This window comes from Sapajus apella, unplaced genomic scaffold (assembly GCF_009761245.1).
Source record: "Sapajus apella isolate SASKATOON/1434 unplaced genomic scaffold, GSC_monkey_1.0 scaffold29, whole genome shotgun sequence".
NCBI classification, from domain to species: Eukaryota; Metazoa; Chordata; class Mammalia; order Primates; family Cebidae; genus Sapajus; species Sapajus apella.
The window spans coordinates 10,648,814-10,673,875 of NW_022436969.1; the positions used below are offsets into that span (position 1 = coordinate 10,648,814).

The 25,062-nt window shown below is 39.9% G+C and overlaps 1 protein-coding gene across 3 annotated transcripts in view; it reads left to right on the forward strand.

The window, feature by feature from the left end:
* ROCK1 (Rho associated coiled-coil containing protein kinase 1) overlaps positions 1-25,062 on the forward strand; it is a 163,869-nt gene that overhangs the window by 30,013 nt on the left and 108,794 nt on the right. For 2 of the 3 annotated variants that reach the window (XM_032293240.1, XM_032293241.1), the window contains exon 2: positions 14,388-14,469. The exons of the other annotated variant lie outside the window; for it this stretch is intronic. In XM_032293240.1, the coding sequence (XP_032149131.1) occupies positions 14,388-14,469 (82 nt within the window). The remainder of the gene's footprint in view (positions 1-14,387; positions 14,470-25,062) is intronic. 3 annotated transcript variants of the gene reach the window in all.

Consider the following 25,062-nt stretch of genomic DNA (forward strand, 5'->3'; position numbering starts at 1 on the left):
GTATTACTGTGATTTTTTGTGGAAGGAAAACTGAGGATACTAACTTGTTAATTTCTTGATGATATTTTATAGGAAATCCATTGGTGGTAAGAAAATGCCTTTCCTTCCAAATGGCCACATGAGCATGGAGAACTAGGAAAGCATGCGTGGAGTCAGTGTAAATATTAGCTACCTTTCCTTCGCTTTATTCAATTGCTCTTGTAATAACTATTAGCTCAGCTAATTCAGCGCTCATGCCTGGAAGGAGAGACACACTTTCAGTGACGTCATTTAGAGTGACTACAGGTATTGATCGACTTACGACCTATGCAACTTACGACCATTCAACTTTACGACCACAATCGCTAGCCACGACTGCTCCGCGTCTGGCAGTGCAAACGTTGCCCAGCTGGGTGTACGACAGTGGGGACCAGCTTCCAGCAGCACTACCATCTCCGCGTGCATATAGCCTACTCAACTTACGACCAAATTGTGTTACGACCGGTCTGTCGGAACCAGTCGTGGTCGTAAGTCGAGCATGAGCTGTACTGCATATCCTGCCTTGTCGAGCGCTTATTCTACAGAAGAGTTCCTATCTGTGAAGAGAGTCCAGTCTGGATTCTCTAGGGGAATTTCCCTGAGATCCTCCCTGGTTGCATAGGTCTGTACTAGACTTGTTCACAGTTACGCTCAGGTTCCCCAGTTCCCTCAGGGAGGAAGGTGGCTGGATTTAGGCTCTAGAACAAGTCTTTAATTGGATGTTGGAACCCTTTAACAGTACGGCCTGGTATTTAAGGAGTCGGGTATCTGTTAGCCAAAGGCTTCCTCTAGAGTACAGTAGTCCTGCCACATTATATGGGGCATAAACAGTTAAATTATTCCTCAGGGTTAATTTGGTGGCTTCTGGGACCAGCAGAGCCACCAAAGCAATGGCTCGGAGGCATGGTGGCCACCCTTAAGCCACCAAATCAAGTTCCTTACTTAGATAACCCACCGGCTGTTGAGCTGGTCCTATGTTGAAACTCCCAGGGCTATTCTCTTTTTTTCTGATACGTACAGATTGAAGCTCTTCCCTGCAGGAAGGCTGAGAGCTGGTACCTTGAGCAAGGCTTGCTTTAGCTGGTTAAAGGCCTTTCAAGGTTTCAGGTTCCCAGATTAAAAGATGAGTTTTAGCTCCCTGAGTTTCTTTTATGAGGTTATATAAAAGACGGGCTATTTCACCATACCCAGGTGTCCATAGCCTACAGAATCTTGTAATGCCCCCAGATCCTCTTGGTTTCTTGAGGGTTTTGGGGAGGGGGAAAGAGGAGAAAGGCCTTGGGACTTTACCCAGGTTTTGCAGAGCTGAGCGTTGGGTTTTGAAACCTCATGTCCTCTGCTAGCTAAGAAGTTAAGAGCTTCAGTGCTTTCCTGAGAAGCTTCCTCATTTGGGGCACAGAGCAGAATATCATCCACATACTGCAAGACCCTAACTTAAGGATGAGAGAACTTAGAGAGGTCTTGTGACAGTGCCTGTCCAAACAGATGAGGACTATCTCGAAATCCCTGAAGCAACACCGTGTGTGTTAACTGGATGGTCTGGTCAGCGGGATCTTCAAAGGCAAACAGGTATTTAAAGTCAGGATGTAACTGTATGCAGAAAAAGGCGTCCTTTAAATCTAGGACTGTAAACCATTTAATTCCCTCAGGTATTTGAGTTAACAGAGTATAGGGATTAGGTACCACTGGATGGATTGGAACTACAGCTTCATTTATGAGATGGAGATCCTGAACTAGTCTCCATTTCCCACTGGGCTTCTGTATTCCTAATATTGGGGTGTTGCAGGGGCTATTAGAAGGTTTGAGGAGGCCCTGCATCTTTAGGTTATCAATAATGGATGCTAGCCCTTTCCTAGCCCCTGGCGTAGGGGATGCTATACTGCCTCTGGTTAGGAAAAGAGATGGGATTTTTAAAAATAGATTTGAACTGGCCTGGCGGTTGCAGCTCCACCTATTTTTCCTTCAGTTGTCCACACTTCTGGATTGTTAGCTTCCATCAGGGGGAGACAAAGAGTTTGTCCTGGGGTTATAAGAATGCTGGCCCTATGTGAGCTAGAATATCTTTACCTAATTGGGACTTTCGGGCATGATTAGAATGGCATGTGTGAATAGTAAGTCCCCCAACCTGCAGCTAATGGGTTGAGAAAATTATCAAATTAGAGTTTTTCCTGCGATGCCCCTTATGGTCGTGCTTTGGGAAGAGGGGAGGCCTGGATTAGAGAAGAGAGAGAGACTGGCTCTAGTATCCAGAAGGAGGTCTACTTTTCTTCCTTCAATTTCCAGAATCACCTGGGGCTCCTGTGCTATAATGGCAGTCTGAGTTGCTGGAGCCAGGGGTTTGAGCTCCGAGACCCATCAGTCCTGCTGGATTGGACCCAGTGACCTCTGCCACTGGAGGCAGGTCTGTCTCCACTGGTCTCCATCACAGGCTGGACAGGATCGAGGTGGCTTCATCTTGCTTCCTGAGCATTTTTTCTTTTTTCGTTTTCTTAAGATGGAGTCTTGCACTATCACCGAGGCTAGAGTGCAGTGGTGTGATCTCAGCTCACTGCAACCTCTGTCTCTCAGGTTCAAGCGATTCTCCTGCCTCAGCCTCCCAAGTAGCTGGGTTTACAGGTGCCCACCATAACGCCCGGCTGATTTTTTGTATTTTTAGTAGAGATGAAGTTTCACTGTATTGGTCAGTCTGGTCTCGAATGCCTGACCTTGTGATCCACTTGCCTTGGCTTTCCAAAGTGTTGGGATTACAGGCGTAAGCCACTGTGCCCGGCCCTGGGCATTCCTTCTTAAAATGCCCTGGCTGACCACATTGATAACAGCTAGTGGATGCACCTTAGGGATTCTGAACTTTACAAGCTTGTAACGCTGCTACTAGAGCCTCTGTTTTTCTCTTGTACTTCCTCTCCTTTTCTTGGGCTTCCTCCCCATCCTTATTGTAAAAGACCAAAGTAGCTATTCTCAGGAGGTTTTCTAGGGTGCTGCCTGATTCTATTGCTCATTTCTGTGGCTTTCTTTTAATTTCGGGAGCTGCCTGTGTAATAAACTTGTCCTTCAGGGTGAGCTGTCCCTTGACTGAACTGGGGGATAGAGAGGTGTGCTTTGTTAGTGCCCCTCTTACCCTTTCCATAAAAGCTGTGAGATTCTTATCTGGTTATTAGTCTATCATGGACAGTTTAGAGTAATCGAGAGTTTACCATGGTCTTCCATAGGCCTTCTAATATACACCTTAAAAAGTGCTTCCTTTTCCATTCATCCCTTGAGTTATTGGGATCCCAATTAGGGTTATTTCCAGAACTGCATCCCTTCCTTGTGGGAATGAAGTTTCCACCTCTGTCTCACCTTCCTTTTCTCTTTTTTTTCCTTGGTCTGCTATAGGAGGCATGTTGTTCATCTCCGTATTTTTCTGCTGCTTGCAGAACTGCCTGCTTTTCAGCTGCAGTGAGGGTCTGACTTAGTAGCAACATAACATCTCTCCATGTAAGATCAAACGCCTGAGTTAAATTTCTGAAGATTTCTTTTTTTTTTTTTTTTTTTTTTTGAGACGGAGTTTCGCTCTTGTTACCCAGGCTGGAGTGCAATGGCGCGATCTAGGCTCACCGCAACGTCCGCCTCCCGGGTTCAGGCAATTCTCCTGCCTCAGCCTCCTGAGTCGCTGGGATTATAGGCACACGCCACCATGCCCAGCTAATTTTTTTGTATTTTTAGTAGAGACGGGGTTTCACCATGTTGACCAGGATGGTCTCGATCTCTTGACTTCGTGATCCACCCGCCTCGGCCTCCCACAGTGCTGGGATTACAGGCTTGAGCCACCGCGCCCGGCCCATTTCTGAAGATTTCTATATACCTATCAGAGTCGTCAGAAAATTGACCTAAATCACCCTTTATTTGCTTAAGGTCCTGCAGTGAGAAGGGAACTTGAACCCTTGTGGCACCATTCCCATCAGGGGTAAGAGTGAAGAGAGAGAGAGTAGGATATACTAGAGATGGTGGAACGATGGTACGATTGGAGGGAAACCGGAAGGGTTGGGACGTTTAGTTGCTGTCTTAGATTGCTCCTCTGGAGCCTGCTTTAGCTCTGGGGAACTACTCCCTAGGGGCTTGCCTGCCATGGCTGCTAAAAGAACTAGGCTGATTGTACCATACAGAACTTGTAAAAGTCTGTATGGTAAGAAAGCCTAGACATAGAGGACCTCAGTCCACTTGCTGTCTTGTTTGCAGCAAAGTCCTAACTGTTGAATAATATTAAAATTAAGGCTCCCCGCCACAGGCCAGGTTTGCCTGTCCCCAAGAGGATAGAAAGGCCATGCCCTTATAGAATACTGCTTTTTCTTCAAAGTTGCAGGATTGAAGGAGTCCCAGTGCTTTAAAATACACTCCAGGGAAGTGCCTTTGAAGATAATCTGTTACCCGTCTAGAAAGAGAAGGGAGAATAAAAGCATTCTTTGAGTCTCCTTCTTTATGGTATGTGATTCAGGATGGAGATGAAAATGGTAGAGGACGTCCCCCCAACTATTTTCTCCCTGCCATTCATGGACTCCTAGCATCTGCTTAAATGTGCCACCCGTGACTGCAGGCATGTCCCTCTAAGCCATGGCAACAGACGAACTGACTTTTGGGCCTTAGTCACACTGTCCCTAAGCAATACATCCTCTGCCTTTTATTTCCTTTTGACTTCCTAGACTTGCGTGGCCCTGTGTGCCTTCCAAAAAATGGATTTCAAGAAAAATCACATAATTGGGCAAGGACCCTTTAAGGGAGGGGACATGCTAGATTGAACTTGATATTCTGCTTTTATAGTCCATGCTAAAGCATTTACCCAAAGAAGAATAGTTCCGGTTAACTTCCAGACTTAAAATTCCTTTACTCATTAAGTACTGTCTTAATAGAAGACAAAATCGGTGCCTTATAGGAACATAGGAACCTAGTGGCCATTTTCCTGCCAGTGGGACAATATCCAGACTAAAATTTGGCTACAGAAGACATTTTACTCCTAACTGCTAAAAAGGCAGAAACTTCCCAATCCCAGAAGAGGCCTAGAGCCTGATTTACTTACACGAAGTGATGCTTTTGGCTTAGAAATGCTATGTACTCACCAGAGAAGTGGTAGCAAGTAACCTCACTGTGAGGGAAAAAGGGAAAACTCTGTTCTTAGACTCTAAAATTCCTTGCACATTTCATGCAGAGAAAGAGAGGCTGTGAACAGAGAAGGAAGAAGTTTTGCAATGGGACATTTGAGGTTCTCTGCATTATAAGTAAAATTTCGATGCCACAAAACAAATAGCACACGAAGATAAATCCTCTTAGCAAGGCAGTTTACTTCTGTAGAAGGGTATGCACACAGATGGAGCATTGGCGGCCCCACGCTTGGACAAGGCGGGAAGGGGTACTTATGCCTGATGGGGATCATCCCTACTGCTGTGTAGTTCTCCTTTTGGCTAGGGTTAGATCGCAAAAGCTAGACTGATCCCGATTGGCTATTTTAAAGAGAGCAGGGGTCCAAGCTGGAGTGGCAGGGTGGATGTTTTGGTGAGAAGGATGGCTGTGGGTGGGTCAGAACAGGTAGCCAGGGATGACCTAGGTCAAAGAAGGTGACCGGAGCAGGTGACTGGAGAAGTGACCAGGATGAGTCAGGTTGGAGCCAGGGGCCAGGGGGAACAGATGTGAACTACTGATTAGAACCGGTGGAGAAGGTTGTTTACTGGAATTACAAGGAAGTTAAACTTTAAAATAGAGAATTAATAGGAGAGCTGAACATACCAACATACTGATTCTTTGAAGAGAAACTTGGGATTCACTATAACATCTGCCAATACCCAGAATGGGCATTCTTTTAAGTCTCCTTCCTGGACCTATGTCCAGTCCAGAGGGCTTTGAATCACACCAGGTTGTGCCTTGGCTGGAAAATCTCAGTTGCCTTAGAATTTTTCCTAGCCTTGAGTGATGGCAAGGTTCCTTGTGGAAAGAAGCTAGTTCAAATGTGGCAAACATTTTCAATACCTGTGGGTAATGGGGGGTTCTCCACGTTCTCCTCAGTAAGTCTTACATCCATGACTTGAGTACGGCAGCCAACACTTAAGTGTATGTACTAGGCTGACAGATGCCCATTGATTTGATTTATTTTAATATAGAGGTGAAGAGCAACTCGGAATGATAGAACAGATTTTAAGCTTGCTCCCATACTTACCACTAAGACGAAGGCTGTGCCTCGGATTCCCAGCCCATGCTCTAAAATGATACAGCTTTGATGAGTGGTGGAACCACCAGGTTCTTCATCTGGATTTGAGTTAGAAAAAACAACACGGACATACATGGAGTACTTTTAAGAAGCAGGAAGTTTAACATGCAAAAAAGAAGGGGCAGGAAAGAAGCGCCCCTGTACAGAGACAAAGGGAGGGGGACTCCAAAGCTGAGAGAGGGAATCCTGGCTCAGGTAATATCAGCTAGCTATATTGGATGGCTGGAGGAGACAGTGTCTGATTTGCATAGGGTTCAGGGGATTGATTTGACCAAGCATGTTATTCACATGGTCAGTGGGGTGGGGCGGGGGGAACTGGCCCTCCTACCCTAGCCTTTTAATAAGTGAACACAGGGGTCCTGATGCTCCACACAGGTGGGGATGTGTGGCGATGGCCATGCTGCCAAGCATATGTCAGACAAGGGCAAGAGGACAATGGTGGGAATCTCCATGTTGGGTGGATCCAGTTTCTAACAGCTGGCATTTGCATGTTAAAGGTTGCCAGCCTGGGTCTAAGAGTCAGGGCTTTCATGCTACATAAGAGCTGCCAAAAGTCTTCCAAGGACCTGCTTTTTCCCTCTGTGTCTGCCTAAAATAATTTCTTAATAACTCCTATCACACTAGGTTTGTTCTCTCTCTCTGTGTGTGTGTGTGTGCGCGCGCGTGCGCGCCCACTCGCACATGTGTTTTGAGATAGAGGCTTGCTCTGTTGCCCAGGCTGGAGTGCAGTGGTGCCATTTCAGCTCACTGCAGCTTCTACCTCCCCAGTTCAAACTATTCTCACACCTTGGTCCCTCAAGTGGTTGGGACCACTGGTGCTCGCCACCACATCGGGCTAATTTTTGTATTTTTAGTAGAGCTGGGGTTTCGCCATATTGGTCTTGAACTCCTGGGCTCAAACGATCTGCCCGCCTTGGCCTCCCAAAGAGCTGGGACTACAGGCATGAGCCACCATGCCCGGCCGGTTTGTTTTTTATTGCTGATGGCTGTAGTACAAATGGCTGCAGTTCATTTGTTTTGAGACTTTTCCAAATTGTTTTTGCACAGACTATTCTTTACTGTGGGCGATTACTGAAGTTTTGGTTCCTTTAGCATGTATTCAGCTAATGTTTGGACAGAGATTTCCTTGAATGTCACATGCTCCAACACATACCAAAAAAGTCTAGGAAAACAAAAAGAGAACCACCTCTCAGTCTGCAGATTTGCCCTCTGTTGAGGCCTTTACCACTTAGCTGGGTTTGTTCTGAGTTTCAGGATAAGCCTGAGATGAGAGCTTAGGCTCTTCTCAGGATTTTTCTCAGCATGAATTTTTTTTGCCTGGGTTCCACACGGCTTTTTAAATTCTCCTGTGTATATGGCTACTTTTGAATCATCTGATTTCCCAAAGAGTCTCACCCTGCTTTTCCTCTGATCCTAGATGGTCTGTTGTGTGTGTTGTGTCCATTAGTCCTCTCTACTCCCCCATCTTTTACCTCAGGTATATCAGTAGGTTTTGTAGTTAGCTTCCTTGTAGCTAACTTAATGAGTGCCAGCTACTCATAAAGTTTTAGTCCAGCCTGGTCAACATAGTGAAACCCCATCTCTACTAAAAATATAAAAATTATATGTGTACACACACACACACACACACACACACACACACACATCATAAAACTTATTTAACTTTTTTCCCCCCTGTCTGTATTCTGAATTATGTGAAACAGAGTTTAGGTTCTTGCTTTAGTCCTTCAGGTATCTCCCATACAACATAGAGTGAACATACACAGTGTGGTCTTATTTTACTCCCTTGGGTTCAAGCTGTGGGAGAGTGGGAAGAGTGGGAACCATTCTGCTACCTGCTCAAGACTTAAGACTGTCCTTGCCCTGGGACAGAGTGGGACAAGAGAAGTAAACTGCCAAAACCCTTTTCTACTATTTGGGATAGCTTTTACTTGGTTGGATATTTGCTTGTTTGCGATAAATCTAAATTTTCCAGAACTTCTGCAGACTTGGTTCAGATAGCTTGTTATTTTTGATGTTTCTGTGGTTGAAGGAGAGCTTGGAGCTTCCTAATCTACCGATTTGCTGACATCTGATAGTGACTTAAAAAATTTTTAAATTATTGCCGTGTGTGTGTGTGTGTGTGCGTGTGTGTGTGTGTGTGTAGCAAGAGGGGAGGTGAGGATCACTTGAGGTCAGAAGTTTTAGTCCAGTCTGGCCAACATGGTGAAATCCCATCTCTACTAAAAATACAAAAATTATATATGTACACACACACACACACACACACCCCTATAACATATTTAACCCTTCCTTCCTTCCTTCCTTCCTTCCTTCCTTCCTTCCTTCCTTTTTCTTTTCTTCCCTTTTGTCTTTTCTTTCTTTTCTTTTCTTTCTCTCCTTTTCTTTTCTTTTCTTCTTTTCTTTTCTTTTCTTTCTTTGACAGAGTCTCCTTCTGTCACCCAGGCTGGAGTGCAGTGACATGATCTCAGCTCCCTGCAACCTTCCCCTCCCAGGTTCAAGGGATTATCCTTCCTCAGCCTCCTGAGTAGCTGGGATTACAGGCACCTGCCACCATACCCAGTTAATTTTTGTATTTTTAGTAGTGACGAGGTTTCACCATATTAGCCAGGCTGGTCTTGAATTCCTGACCTCAATTGATCCTTCAGCCTTGGCCTCTCAAAGTGCTGGGATTATAGGCATGAGCCACCTCGCTCATTTAACTGTTTCTAAATTTATAGTTCTGTGGCATTAAGTCATTCACATTGTTGTGCAACCCATCAGTGATGTCTCAGTTGCAAATGATTTGGCTTCTTTTGCATTCTCTATTCTGATTGACCTCCTGAGAGGCTTTAAATTCATTCTTGAGGCATTTTTGCCTTTTTTTTTTTGAGACTGAGTTTCACTCACGTTACCCAGGCTGGAGTGCAATGGCGCGATCTCGGCTCACCGCAACCTCCGCCTCCTGGGCTCAGGCAATTCTCCTGCCTCAGCCTCCTGAGTAGCTGGGATTACAGGCACGCGCCACCATGCCCAGCTAATTTTTTTTTTGTAGTTTTAGTAGAGATGGGGTTTCGCCGTGTTGACCAGGATGGTCTCAATCTCTTGACCTCGTGATCCACCCGCCTCGGCCTCCCAAAGTGCTGGGATTACAGGCTTGAGCCACCGCGGCCGGCCAAAGCATTTTTGCTTTTTAAGTTCCTTCTCAGCTTTCTTGGGTACTATTCTTTCTGTCTTCTTTCTCTTCTCTGTGTCCTCCTCCACCATTTTTGCTCTGTGTACCTCTTAAATGTCAGTATTTCCCAGGGTTCTATTCTTGAGTCTTTCTCCACTCTCCCTGTTTATGCTTATTGGATAATTGCACATATTCTCATGGATTTAAGTATGCCCTAGTGACTCCCAAATCTATATTGTAGTCCCAATATCTCTGTTAAACCCAAACTTATATTCAGCTGCCATCTAGGTATCCACGAAATGATATCCCAAAGGACCTCAGATTTAGTGTGTCTAAAAAATTTATCCTCTCTCCAAATTATATTCTCTGCCTTGTTTAATGAAGTCACTATGTACTCACATCAATTGAAGATCATACAATCATTTTCAACCCTTCCTGTTCCTCTTTCAGTTATTAATCAAATTCTTTTGCTTCTAATCCTCCATTCCTATTTCCCCAGTTTAAGTTCAGTCTTTAGTCTTTTATTCTTTTATGCTTGTATTACCACAGTAGCCTCCTAATTGCTTTCATCTCCACCTGTTTCTTCTGCTTTTAATTCATTATCTTTATCATTGTCAGACTACTAAAATAAACACCAGTCATGCCACTCTCCCCTCCAGAAATTTCTATGGTTCCAAATGGCTATCTGAAGATAAATTATTCTTCTCGTATGCTATACCTTTAACATTCTCTACCTCATCGTCACAGCTTTGACTCCTTCTTCATCTCCTTCTCACCTTTCCCAGTCCAGAACATTCTACTCTCATTTTCTGAATTATCCTTTTTATCTCTAGATTGCATTGTCCCACTTCTGTCTTATTCCTTCAGAATTCTGTTCTTCAAGGTTCAGCTCAAGTTTCATCTTCTCTCTGAAGCCCCAAACAGTCCTTTCTCTATCTATGTACAGTAGTACCTCTTTATAACGCTTGATATCCTCTATTTACTTTTTCTATCTACTAACCTCTGAGCTCTCAGAGACAGGAAGTATTTATTTTTTTCTGCTTTCCTGCAGAAGAGACAGATTTATAAATAAAAAACTACAGGCCGGGCTTGGGGTCACATGTCTGTAATCCCAGCACTTTTGGAGGCCGAGGCAGGTGGATCACCTGAGGTCAGCAGTTTGAGACCAGCCTGGCCCACATGGCGAAACCCTGTCTCTATTTAAAAAAAAAAATTACAGTATAACAGCTAAATGCATAATTTCTATAATAGCACAAAGGAGGTCACTTAACATTGCCTCAGGGCATTGGGAAGGCAGCACAAAGCAAGGGACATTTGAGGCAGTCTTTTTTTAAAATTTATTTTACTTCAAGTTCTGGGGTACATGTACAGATCTTGCAGGATTTTTGCGTAGATATACACATGCCATGGTGGTTTGCTGTTGAGGCAGTCTTAACGTAAGAATGTTCACATTCCAGTTGGAGAATAAAGCAGGTACAAAGGCACAGTAGAGTGGAGTGAGCCTGACTGATATGGGTAATGGCTGGTAGCACACTGTGGTGTAAGCCCATCTATGTACATGTAGAGAAACAGGCTGGAAAGGTATGATTGGAGACTGATTGGGAAGAGCCATTGTTTGCTGTACTAGATAATTTGGAACATTATTTACTTATTTTTTGACTACAAATGTCCTGGTCAGCATTGACATGGATATAGTAATGTCACACCAGTTAAACAGATTTTAATTGTATTTAGTATCAGGTTGTTAAAGTAGAAATTCTGTTTTCATTTTCATATCTGTGTTTAATTTTGTTGAATTATTTCTTTATCAAATGAAGAGAGATTGATTGATAGACTGATTGGTTTTTAGAGAACTAACCAGAAAACTAAAGTTTGCAGTAGTGTTGAATAATTTTCTTTTGCTTCTGCTTTTGCTTGAACTCTGTTGTGGGATAACACAACTGGGCCTCTACCTCCTCTACCCCCACTTCCCCCCGACCGTCCCCTGCTATATCAGTGCTTCTCAGGAAATGTGAAGTGTTTTTACTTTAGAGATAATTGTAAAATGTTATACTTTTAATTGATTTTGCTGGCCTTTGTGTATATATGTGAAAATACTTCTCTTATGTAACTAGCTTCTTTTAAAATATAACTGCTACAAATGGTCTACTACCCTTGTTCAATTATTAGTAGCAAATAATTTAATTATTGTAATTTTTTTTGACATTGATTGGCCCCTCTGTTATATATTCTTTCCTCCACATTCTTTTATTTATTTATTTTTTATTGAGATGGAGCCTTGCTCTTTCACCCAGCCTGGAGGCATGATTTTGTCTCCCTGCAACCTCCGCCTCCAGGGTTCAAGCAATTGTCCTGTCTCAGCCTCCCAAGTAGTTGGGATTATAGGTGCCCACCACCACGCCCGACTGATTTTTGTATTTTTAGTAGAGTTGGGGTTTCACCATTTTGGCCTGACTGGTCTCTAACTCCTAGCCTCAAGCAATCAGCCAGCCTCAGCCTCCCAAAGTGCTGAGATTACAGGGGTGAGCCACTGCGCCCGGCCTCTTCTACATTTTTAAATTGATGATTAAGCTATATGATCGACATGTTGTGAAAGTAGAGAGTAGTTTTGCTCATGCCTAAATCATAAAATTAAGTAAAGGACCAGTGGAAAAATATCCTTTGATTATCATTCCTCATGAATTGTTTTTGCGCTTGGATGAATGTTATGTTAGCATTCTGAGTCCTGGTACTAGAATTTGGACTTTTAGGAAATGTGGAAGTCTTATGCTTCATTATTTTATGGAACTTCAAAGTGTTGAATAAAAGCTAAGATTCCTCCCCCATTTATAGTTGGACATACACATTCCTTGCATTGTGCAGCTTTTCCACTGCATTAAAGTGGAAGCCTGCATCCCTCTCTCCCACCCCAGTGTCTTAACTCCCCTTAGAAACCTCTGTTGGTATATGCTTTAAATTATAGTAGAAGAATACCTTCTTGCCAACTTCATTTCCCTGATAAAGGCACACAGGTTTTGCTTATGGGTGGTGCTGAAAAGTAATAGACTATCCCGTGGTATTGTAGAATTAAAGTGTATGGTACCAGGTCCAAACACTTAGTGACCATATGTAATTAGTGGAGGCAGTTCATTTTTCGTTAACAAACACATGATCAAATACTTGGTCACACAAAACTCAGATGCCCATGTGTAACGGCAACAGCAAAAATACTTTGGATTGCTGCACTGGGGAAGGGTTTAACATCGTGACCTAGGATAAGGTTTTTTGACCACATGACTAAAATGTCTATTTTCTGTGTAGGTCATTCCTGTCAATAGGGAGACTAACATGTAGAACTTTCAAATGTCAGTAACAGAAATAAAGAAAAGAGAAATAAGTGAGACTATTAAGGTCCAGACAATTCACATATTAACTCATTTAATTCTCACAAATCTGCTATGTGTTGTAATCATCCTCATTTTATAAAAAAAAACTGAGACACGGAAAGGTTATATGACTTGTTCTCCCAACAGTATACTGTTTTCTGAATGTTTTGACCCATCTGGAACTGATTTCATTGTTAAGCATCACGAAAAAAAAAAAGAACATTCTTTTCCATAGTGTTATACAAACAACATTTACCAAAGGGTGACACTTCGTAATGAGGATTGCTTAGGATAATCTGAATGTTCCCCCTGTTCCTGCCACGTGGCAGGATATAGTCTGAATAGATGCTTTCCCACTTCAACATTGCTTGGTATACCTTCACACTGCCATGCACTTGCTTAGATAGTATTTAAATATCCACTTAAAAGCAAAAGCTTGGCCAGACGTGGTGGCTCACACCTGTAATCCCAGCACTTTGGGTCTCTAAGGCAGGAGCAATTGCCTGAGGTCTGGAGTTCAAGACCAACTTGGGCAATATAGTGAAACCCTGCCTCTACATAAAATACTAAAATTAACCAGCTGTGGTAGTGTGTGCCTGTAGTCCTAACTACTGAGGAGGCTGAGGCAGGAGGGTGGCTTGAGCCCAGGAGGTGGAGGTTGCATTGAGCCAACATTGAGACACTGCACTCCAGCCTGGCCAACAGAACAAGATCCTGTCTTTTAATAAAAAAAAAAAAAAAGCAGAAAAAATTCAAAAGCTCATGTGTGTCCTATACTACTGGGTTGCCCTAGAAAATACCTCAAAGAAAGAAGACCCATGAAAACCCAATACATTTTTGTAATTAAAAATGTATATAGCTAGCTGGGTAAGGCAGCTCATGCCTGTAATACCAGCACTTTGGGAGGCTGAGGCAGGTAGATCAAGAGGTCAGGAGTTCAAGAACAGTCTGGCTAACATAGTGAAACCCCATCTCTACTAAAAATACAAAAAATTAGCTGGGTGTGGTGATGTGTGCCTGTAATCCCAGGTACTGAGGAGGCTGAGGCAGGAGAATCATGTGAACCCAGGAGATGGAGGTTGTAGTGAGCTGAGATCGTGCCATTGCACTCCAGTCCTGGCAACAGTGTGAAACTCTGTCTCAAGGAAAAAAAAAAAAAAAATGTATATAGCTTGTATTTGTGATTATGCAGTATTTATTTTATATTAGATCTCACATTTTATTATTTAGCTGTTAACTTGTAAAATATTTGTAATAACAAATGTAGGTTTTTGATGTCTGTGAAATAAAGATAAATGCCATAGTAAGAAGAAGTAATGCAAAATAAAATTTCATGTCCTTATGAGGGGAAAAGTACATGGATTGAAATCACTTGCAGCCAATATGGTAGTTTTCTTATCCCTGTGTCTGGCAGACTTAGAAGGTAAAAAGAACTACATATAAAATGAAAACAACTTTTCTCTCACTATTCATATAATCTTGTGAGGAGTGTTAAATGTATACAAGTTGTGTAGGGGAAATTAAATATTAAAGCATATATTTTATTCTTTGATAAAAAAGGAAACTGTTCATAATGTGATCCAAAAAACTAACCATAGTTTGTTTGTTTCTTTAGGATGGATTGGATGCTTTGGTATATGATTTGGATTTTCCTGCCTTAAGAAAAAACAAAAATATTGACAACTTTTTAAGCAGATGTAAGTAATTTTTTGTGGAGGTTAATGACAGACTTCATGTAACTACATTTTGACTTAGATCATTCAAGCCCTTATTTTTTCTTCTATTTACTTTTTGGTGATTTCATCAATAGTGTCTACATAGAATCTAGTAAGAAGTGTGAAAGAAACAGTTTGGATGTCTGTTAGGAGAACCAAAGTATTTTGAAGAGAAAGGGATGAAAAATAGCTAAGGATCCAAAAAACTGTGCATATATATCCATGTACATTGAGTTTGAATAACTGCTGAGCTATGAGAATTTTTCTCCATGAAAGCTGTTTTATATTTAAATTTTACAGATATTCTTTTCTGAAGGCTTCTTTTTAGATTAGATAATATTTAAAAAATTAATTGGCCTGGTGCAGTGGCTCACACCTGTAATCCCAGCACTTTGGGAGGCCGAGGTGGGTAGATCACAAGGTCAAGAGATCGAGACCATCGTGAAACCCCATCTCTATTAAAAAAAATACAAAAAATTAGCCAGGCGTGGTGGCGCATGCCTGTAATCCCAGCTACTTGGGAGGCTGAGGCAGGAGAATTGCTTGAACCCGGGAGGCAGAGGTTGCAGTGAGCCGAGATCGTGCCACTGCACTCCAGCCTGGCGCCTAATGACACAGCAAGACTCTGTCTCAAAAAAAAAATTTTTGATTAAATAAGTTATAGTTTCAAACTTTTACTCTTAAAGAATTGATAAGATTTAGATTATAAAGTCATCGTTCATTTATTTCTGTTTCTAAACTGTAAATATTGATATATGTAAATTTGATTGGTTTGGTGTTATCTTTCAATTTTGGTTATATATGTTTTATTACAAAGGTTTTATTTTTCTAAATAGTCATACCTTTTAAATTTTTAAAATCATTTCTATACTTTGAAATCTTGCCTTAGAATTTTACTTATTAATTTTATGGTTCTTTTAGTTTTTCAATTTTTAAACATTTATTCAGTTTTAATTTAGTTTTTGAATATGGTGCCGGATTCTGAACTGAGAACTTTTTAAGTATAAAAGTTTTAATGATTTCCCACGTCTTATGGACATAGCAGCAAATTTTATTAATGTTTACATTTGCTTACGTTCCTACCTGACAGTATAGTGAAAGAACTAAAAAGATGGAGAGGCTTGATTGTTTATCTTGATGATAACTGGCATTTACAGAGAATGTGTAGATAAGGGGTAAATGTTCCTTAGTACAAAGGAGATGGTGGGGCATGGTTTTTGTAAAGTAATGGCTAGCAAGAATGAAATACATGCTTCCTTAAACTATGTCACTTTGTTGCTTTCATAATATTAAGTATGCTTGTATATTATATTTTATAAATAGTGACATTAATGCTTTATAGAAATAAGTAAAATAAAAGTATAAATCTAAAGTAAACTGTTTTAACTGGTGAACCTATACAATTTATTTTAATTTTTAAACTGGAGAAAAATGCAGAGAATAATATTACAAAATTTTAGGAAGTCAAATGTAGCAGTAGGTAAAAATCATGACCAACGATGGTTTATGCCAGGATTACCAAGTTCAGTATAAGGTTCAAAAATCAATTAATTTATCATATTAACATATTTTAAAAAGGAAATTTAGTAGATGCAGAAAAAGCATTTGATAAAATTTAATATCTGTTCACAATTTAAAAATATCTGTTTGCAAAATAGGAAGTGAAGGAAGCTTCCTTTCCCCAGTAAAGGGAATCTACAAAAAACCTACAGTTTAGATTGTATCTACTTGTTTAAGACAAATGCTTTTCCCTTAAGATTGGAAAAGGCAAATCTGTCCTCTCTAACCACGTTTATTTAACATTGTCTTAGAAGTCCTAGCCAGTGCCATCAGGTAAAATGAAGAAGAGCCATACAGATTGAGAAGGAAGAAGTAAAACTTCCTTAATTTAGATGGCACAATTTTCCATATAGAAAATCCTCAAGATTCTGCAAAAAAGCTACATGAACTATTAAGTACATTCAGCAAGGTTGAAAGTTAGAAGATTATCCAAAAAACAATTGCGCATATATTTATTAAAATTAAGCAATTAGAAATTGATTTATTATAACATATATAGCATCATTTATAATACAAGCAAAAACATGAAAAATTTAGGGGTACATTTGGGAGAATATGTGTAAACCTGTGTACTGAAAAATGCACAGCATTGCAGACAGATACTAAAGAAGACCTAACAACAAGATATTCAATGTTCATGGATTGGACAATTCAATATTAAAATGTTAACAGTCCCCAGATTAATCGATCTATAGAGTTTGTATATTCTCAGAACCCTAGCAGACATTTTTTTTTTTATAAAGTGACCAGAAATTCTATAATTTATATGGAAATGTAAAGAGCTTGGAACAGCCAAAACAATTTTGAAAAGTAAGAGCAAGTTGGAGGATTAAGATCAAGATCAAGACAGTGTAGTCTTGATGAAAAAATAAATACATAAATCAGTGAAACAGAAAAGAGCATCTAGAAATAAACCTGTGCATGCAAGTATATGGTTAATTGATTTTCAACAGAGATGACAGACTATTTCAATGTTGAAGGCTCAGTTTGCACTGTCTACAAAAATTAACTCAAAATGGATTATCGACCTAAATGTAAGAGCTAAAACAATAATAACACTTCTAGAAGAAAACATAGAGAATATTTGCAACTTTCCTTAGGCAAGGTTTTCTTAATGGGACACAAATGATACAAACCATTTTTGAAAAAGGATAAATAAGACTTATCAAAATTTAATATTTGTCCTCTTCAGAAGACACAATGTTCAGAAAATGAAAAGATAAGCCAAAGGCTGGGAGAAAATAGTTGCAAAGCATGTGAATGAAGAAAGAAGAGTCCTTTCAACCAGTGGTGCTCAGACAATGGATATCCATATGCAAAGGAATGAATTTGGACTCCTACCTCATATCATGTACAAAAATTTACCGAAAATTTAAAAGTTAAAACTATGAAACTCTTAGAAGAAAGCATGGGTTGAAATCTTCATGACCTTGGATTAAGCAGTCATTTCTTAGATATAATACGAAGAGCACAAGCAACAAACGAAAAATAGATAAACTGGATATAATCAAAATGAAAAACATTTATTTATTGGTGCTTCAAAGGATACTATTAAGAGTGAAGGCCAGGTGCGGTGGCTCACACCTATAATCCCAGCACTTTGGGAGGCCAAGGCAGGCGGATCAGTTGAGTCCGGGAGTTTGAGACCAGCCTGGCCAACATGGCTAAACCCCTTTACTAAAAATACAAAAATTAGCTGGGCGTGTTGGCAGGCGCCTATAATACCAGCCACTTGGGAGGCTGAGGCAAGGAGATTTGCTTGAACCCGGGAGGCAGAGGTTACAGTGAGCCAAGATCACACCACTGCTCTCCAGCCTGGGCGACAGAGCAAGACTTCATCTCCAAGAAAAAAAAAATACGAGAGTGAAAAGACAACTTACAAAATGGGAAAACGTTAGCAAATCATATGTCCAATAAAGGACTGGTATCTAGAATATATAAACAAGTCTAACAACTTAATAATAACAAGACAAATAATTCAGTTTAAAAATAGGCAAAATATTTGAACAGACATTTCTCCAAAGAAGATGTAAAAATGGCCAGTAAGTGCGTGCAAAACTGTTCATTGTGGTTAGTCATTAGGAAGTTGCAAATTATGGCCACAATAAGATACTAGTACACCTCTATTAGAATGATTAAAAATTTAAAAACTGACAATATCAAGTATTGATGAAAATGTGTTGCAGCTAGAACCCTGTACATTGCTCGTTGGTTTATAAATGATAAAGCATTTTGGAAAATAGTTTGATGGTTTCTTATAAAGTTATACATGCATTTTACTGTATGACCCAGGAATTGTGCTCCTAGGTATTTACTGAAAAGAAACGAAAGCATATGTCCGAGCAAAGAGCTATATTAAAATGTTTAAGGCAGCTTTATTTATATTTGCTGAAAACTGGAAGCAGCTCAAGTGCCCATCAACTGATCAGTGGATAAATTGTGGTACAACCACGTAATGGGATACTACTCAATAATAAAAAGTAATGAATTACTGATATGTCCATCAATCTCAAAAACATTCTGTTAAGTGGAAAAAGCCAGACACAAAAAGGCTATATATTACATAATTGCATTTGTAGGGCATGCTAGAAATGCAAAACTCTGAGCTAGAAATCCTATAAGAGGTTGAGGTAAAACTTCAGGGGTTAGAAAAGGGTATGAAGAAACCTTGGAATTCTGTAACTTCCTTGTGGTGATCATTACATGAGTGTATCAATCAAAAATGCATTGAAATCTACATACAAAAAACATCCTTTAGTCCCTGTTTGTTAATTATATATTAAGAAACTCAACCTTAAAAACATGAAGTTTAATGCTCATTTAGTAATCAGCCTAATTTTAAACCAATATGTTGCTTCAAGAAAAAGAATTACTTCTATGTAAGTTAATATTTTAAGGAAAACAGTGTATATGGCCACCATGAAATCATAATAAAATTTAAAGACATGAACAAAAACAAGGTGAATAAACATGTTGTAAATGTAAATAAACATAGCAAACTTATTTTTTCAATATAATTGGAGCATTCTTCATTTACTGACATTGTGTTTATATGATACACAGAGCAATAGATTTGTATAGGATAGTATTTTACATACTGCTGAAATTCTTTTTTTTTTTTTTTGAGACGGAGTCTTGCTCTGTTGCCCAGGCTGGAGTGCTGTGTGTGATCTTAGCTCACTGCAACCTCCACCTCCTGGGTTCAAGCAATTCTCCTGCCTCAGCCTCCCAAGTAGCTGGGATTACAGGCATGTGCCACCATGCCCTGCTAATTTTTATAGTTTTAGTAGAGATGGGGTTTCATCATGTTGGCCAGCCTGGTCTCGAGCTCCTGACGGTGATCCGCCTGCCTCGGCCTCCCAAAGTGCTGGGATTACAAGTATGAACCACCATACATGGCCTGAAACTCTTATATAGATTTAGCTTTCGTCAGCAAGCACGTCAGAATTATTTAATTAAAGGTAAATGTTGGCTTTGTTTCTAATTACTTTTTGCTGGGACATATCAGATGTAGTGATCTAAGAATATACCTGGAATATGGGTTAAAATATTTCTTTTTAAAGAATTCAGCTTAAGTCTTATTAGGCCTCAAATATCATTTTTAATCATCAGGTTTAATTATATTCCAATCTGTTAATTTTTCTTTTTCTTCTCTTTTTTTTTTGAGATGGAGTCTTGCCCTTGTTGCCCAGGCTGGAGTGCAGTGGCGTAATCTCAGCTCACTGCAACCTCTGTCTCCCAGGTTCCAAGCGATTCTCCTGCCTCAGCCTCCTGAGTAGCTAGGATTACAGGCATCTACCACCACACCCAGTTAATTTTTTGTATTTTTAGTAGAGACAGGGTTTCTCTATGTTGGTCAGGCTGGTCTCAAACTCCTGACTTCAGGCTATCCACTCGCCTCAGCCTCCTAAAGTATTGAGATTACAGGTGTGAGCCACTGCACCCGGCCTAATTTTTAATCTCTTTGTGTTAAGAAGTGTGTGGAAACAAAAGGGAAAAGAGAATCTGTGACCATTTGACTGAATAATTAGTTAAATATAAAGATTTGCTTTTCTGGAGTCTGATGTATGATACCTAGATAATGAGGACAGCAAAGAAAATGTTTATCAGCCTCACATACCTGATAAGGAAATATTTCAGGTGAAATTTTAGTAGAGGTTAGAGAGATATCAGGATAAAATTAAGCTATTGTGGTGGGAGTGAGTCACAGTTTTGAAGACACATGTTGGGAGTGGGAAAATGGGGAGGATGAAGGGAGAAAAAATTTGGGAACAGTGATTATGATTGTATATGCTTATAAACCATTATGGATGTCACAGCGACATTAGGGTACAAGATTCATAATTATATGTTAATAGAAATACATGATTATCAAACAAATCTTAACAGTCTAAAAGAAGATAATGGAAGGGAAGACCATTGAATGAAGAAAATTCATAAACCTCAGGGTATAAATGCAAGAGAGAGCATTTGTGTGGATTAAAAAAAACCTGATATTTTATGGTCATATAGTATATATTTTATAATATAGATTACGGAATGACATAATAGCTATGGTAGTGATAAAAGCATCCAGTACAGTTGGTAAATTTTTGGTTGCTTTGGCAAATAGTACAATTATTGAGAAAGTAATGAGAGTAATCACTATTCAGACTTACTGATCAAAAGGGATGAATTTGAATTGGTTAGCATTTAGGATGATACAGAGCCCTTGACACAAAGCATTCCGTTCACTTTAGACCAGGGTTTCTCAAGTGGCTCCACTGACATTTTGGGTCAGAAAACTCTTTGCTGGGAGGCTATTCTTGGTATCATATGAATCATATGATATTTAACAGTACCCCTGGCCTTTGCCTTCTTAATGTCAGTAGCATACTCTAACCCGTATCCCCATTTGTGATCACCAGAAATGTCTCTAGACATTGTCAAATATCCCTTGAAAGGCAAAACTGCCTAAGACTTTATATTGATGAAGGAAAGAAATGCTGGGCACAGTTAGACACATGCTCCAAGCTTAGGAAATGTAATCAAATTTACAGGAAAGATATGTCCTATTAATCGTGATTCCAAGTGAAGGATAACATTTCAAAAAGTAATAAATATTAGAAGGTTGCAGCCATAGAAAGCAAGGTTCTTCTGCAGGGAGTTCTCAGCTGAGATTGTAAAGTTTTATGAACCAGATCAGATCAGAAGTATGAATACATATCCAGGGATAAATGCAAAAGAGTAATATAAATCTATTAAAAACGTGTTAGGCCAGAAGACTACAATGAGCCACATCTTGTGAAAACCTCTTAAGACATTTAAAAGTCATTCTCTCTTCCACTCCCATCCTTCTCAGTTAGAATTACGTGTTTAAGATGAATGAGAAAAGGATAATTTCACTACATGAGACCATTCTTTTTTTTTTTTTTTTTGAGACAGAGTTTCGCTCTTGTTACCCAGGCTGGAGTGCAATGGCGCGATCTCGGCTCACCGCAACCTCCGCCTCCTGGGTTCAGGCAATTCTCCTGCCCCAGCCTCCCGAGTAGCTGGGACTACAGGCACGCGCCACCGTGCCCAGCTAATTTTTGTATTTTTAGTAGAGACGGGGTTTCACCGTGTTGACCAGGATGGTCTCGATCTCTTGACCTCGTGATCCACCCGCCTTGGCCTCCCACAGTGCTGGGATTACAGGCTTGAGCCACTGCGCCCGGCCTTCATGAGACCATTCTTGAAAGAGTTTTTGAATGTTCAGTCACTAAAGACATGAAGAACAAGACCGTTTTTCTTAGAAACTGCATCTACGAGATGGTAAACTTCTACCATCTCGTGGATGGAAATAACACACAGAAGCAAATAGCACCTTGGATATACCTTGCAATAGTAGAAATTGGTAGAGAATGTACTGATACAGATCTTGAATGGGGTAAAGAAAGGCTTCAAAAAGAAAGTAATACTTGAGCCTTAAAACATGAGCTAGATTTTTCAGTTGAGGAAGAATAGTTCTGGCGTAGAGGAACACCATCCGTAAGTATGACATCTTTGAGGAACCAGGAGTTCGTGTAAATTGAACTTGGTTTATGATTAGAGAGAAAGGGTTGGGAGGACAGACTGCAGGGGATGAGACTGAAATGGCAGGCTGGGGCCTTTGGGTTAATGAGTTGGATAATAAAAAAAAAAAAATTACTTAGTTGCTTGTTTTTTCTTTTTATAACTCTCCTGAGTTTTAAAAACTTAAAGAAATTGAAGTTCAAGGAAGAGGAAAAGTTTGAGTGCTTTAAATAAGTTTACACCTCTAAGTGGAGTCAGTTTACACCTATTGAATTAACATGCTGAGGTGATTGAAGATCTTTAGAGAAACTTTGGAGAATGATGGAGTTGCTGGAAAAGTAACAATAGGTAAATGGTCTGGTTATGGTAAACCAAAGAAAAGACTGGTAAGTGCAGATTTCTGAACAGTGGCAGTCTTCACACAGAGGCTTGACTTTCCCTTTTTTTCCAACACAGCTACTCTTGTTTAAGCTTCATTATTTTCACTTAAATGATCATAAAAATCTCCCATTCAGTCTCAGTAATCTACTTTTGCTCATGTATGGTTACCTGCATTGCTTTCAGAGGATTCTTTTTGAATAGTAAATTTAAGTCAAATTCCATTCCCAGGTTTGTGGTGGATTTTCTAAACTTGATACCATCTAAGCTTCTAAGTGACATTCTTAACTGTACACCTCTCCTCCTTGTTTCTTTACACATCAGTTGCACGCTGACATTTATTTCCTGGAAAGTACCATGATACCTTCTCCATAAGACTTTTCAGATGTTGTTTTTCTAGAATTCTTTCCAAGCCCACCCAGCTTAATGCAGTCATCCTTTAAATTTCAAATAAGCCTTCATTTTTGTTCCCTAACCTCTTAGTTATCTAGACTTCATAGATCTGATACTCAGAGCATGTACTTTTATGGCATCTTGTACACTTATCACAGGTTATATTTATTCTTATGATTATGTGATTGGTACCTGCTGTGGTTTGAATGTCCTCACCAAAACTTATTAAAGTTTAACTGCAGGAGTTGGGGACGTTAAGAAGTGATTAGTTCATGGGGGTTCCACCCTCATGAATGGATTAATGCTGTTATTGTGGAAAGGGGTTAGTTATAAAAGTGAGTTCTTGTGCATGTATTGCTTTAACTCTTCCACTTGTCTGCTATTGAATGACCCTTGCCAGTTGCCCTTTTTTTCTTCTATAAATTACCCATTCTGTGGTATTCTGTATAGCAGCAAAAACAGACTAAGACAGTGTCCATTCTCCTTTTTCTCCTTCTCCTATCACTAGATGTTAAGTGCCATGAGAGCAGGAGCATTTATATTCTTACTGCCAAACTGACAGTATAGTAAGTACTTGTTATGTGTTTGCTCGGTGTATTGGATGCTGGATGCTGACTTGTTAGAGATGATGTAGAAAGTCCAGATGGTCTCTGACTTTAAAATTTCCAACTTTATGATGGTTTTATTGGAATATAATTCCATCATAAATCGAGGCACATCACTGGTGATGTTACGTTTTATCATTTGGTTTAAGGTAGTGTCTGGCAAGCTTCTCCACTAGAAAGTTACCATTTTCTTTTTCCAAACACTGTGGAGGGGAGAATATTCCCTTTCCATGCTCTCCTAGAGGGGAGAGTTTTTACATGTGTTATTTGAAATTCTGTATGGAAGATTTGCCCTTTCTCCCCCATTTATTAATTCAGTCATTTATTTACATCATATAAACTGCATATATTTATTTTATACTTTGGGATATAATTCAGTAATTTATTATTTATTAGGTTGGTGCAAAAGTAATCAGTTTTTGCCATCACTTTTGGCAAAAATCGCAATTGCTTTTGCACCAACCTAGTATTTTGTTGCTTAAATTGTTCTCATTTTCGCCTTTTGGGAGCTCTTTCAGGTTGGACCCAGCTCCTACTCCTATGTTCTTTGGCATGTTATTCTTCTTCTTTTTTTTTTTTTTTAAAGGAACACTTCTTCACTTTCTGGCATTACACGATGCTCCAGGCTCATCTTATATTTTCCCTTTAGCCCTAAAATCAGCCATTTTTTCCGAAGAGCTCTGGTTTTTTTTTTTACTGGAGAATGATACTTAGAAATCAAGGTTTGGGTGCTAGGTGTGCTCATTGCTCCTGAGAATCATTGTTCAAGGCCCTCTCGGCTGACATAGCTAGGAAATATATGTATGCATGTATAACAGCCTGTGAATATACACATATCTATAATTATTTCTATACCTGTACACATGTTAAAACTGTTTTGACTGATATTACCAGTTCTAATCTAGTACCACAAGATTCATTCTAGCTTTCTCCTTTGCTTATTTGTAACTTTTTTTTCTCTGATGGTGAGAAACCTGGTTCCCACTATTTATATTTACTTAGTCAACCCTAATATTCTTGTAAAGTAAACCATATACCCTGTGAGACATGGCTTTAACAACTGGAGTACAGTGTCTTTGTACCGTTCCTTTTTTGTCTTTAGCCTTATAGTTTCCAGCTAAAACGCTTTTCCAGAATTACTTAGTTCAGCTTCTTTTCTCTCACCAACTTCAGTCAAGGTATATCATATGTTTGTCATACATTTAGATTCATTTGTTAGAGTCTGAATTCCATCCTGAGATCCCCCGGAATCGCAATTGATTTTTTCTATTTGCATAAAGTATGTATAGTTTTGTGGGTCTTAACAAATATAGTCTTTTATGTAACACCCCAATACCATGCGGTACAGTTCCACCACCCCGACTCCTGGGAAACATTGATGTGTTTTTCTGTTCCTATAGTTTTTCCTTTTCCAGAATGTCATTAAATGGAATCATACAACGTATAGCTTTTTGAGTCTGTCTTTTTGTCACATGGCAAAAATGCCTTTAAGGCTGGGCATGGTAGCTCATGCCTGTAATCTGAGCATTTTGGCAGGCCAAGGCAGGCAGATCACCCCAGATCAGGAGTTCGAGACCAGCCTGGCCAACATGGTGAAACGTCGTCT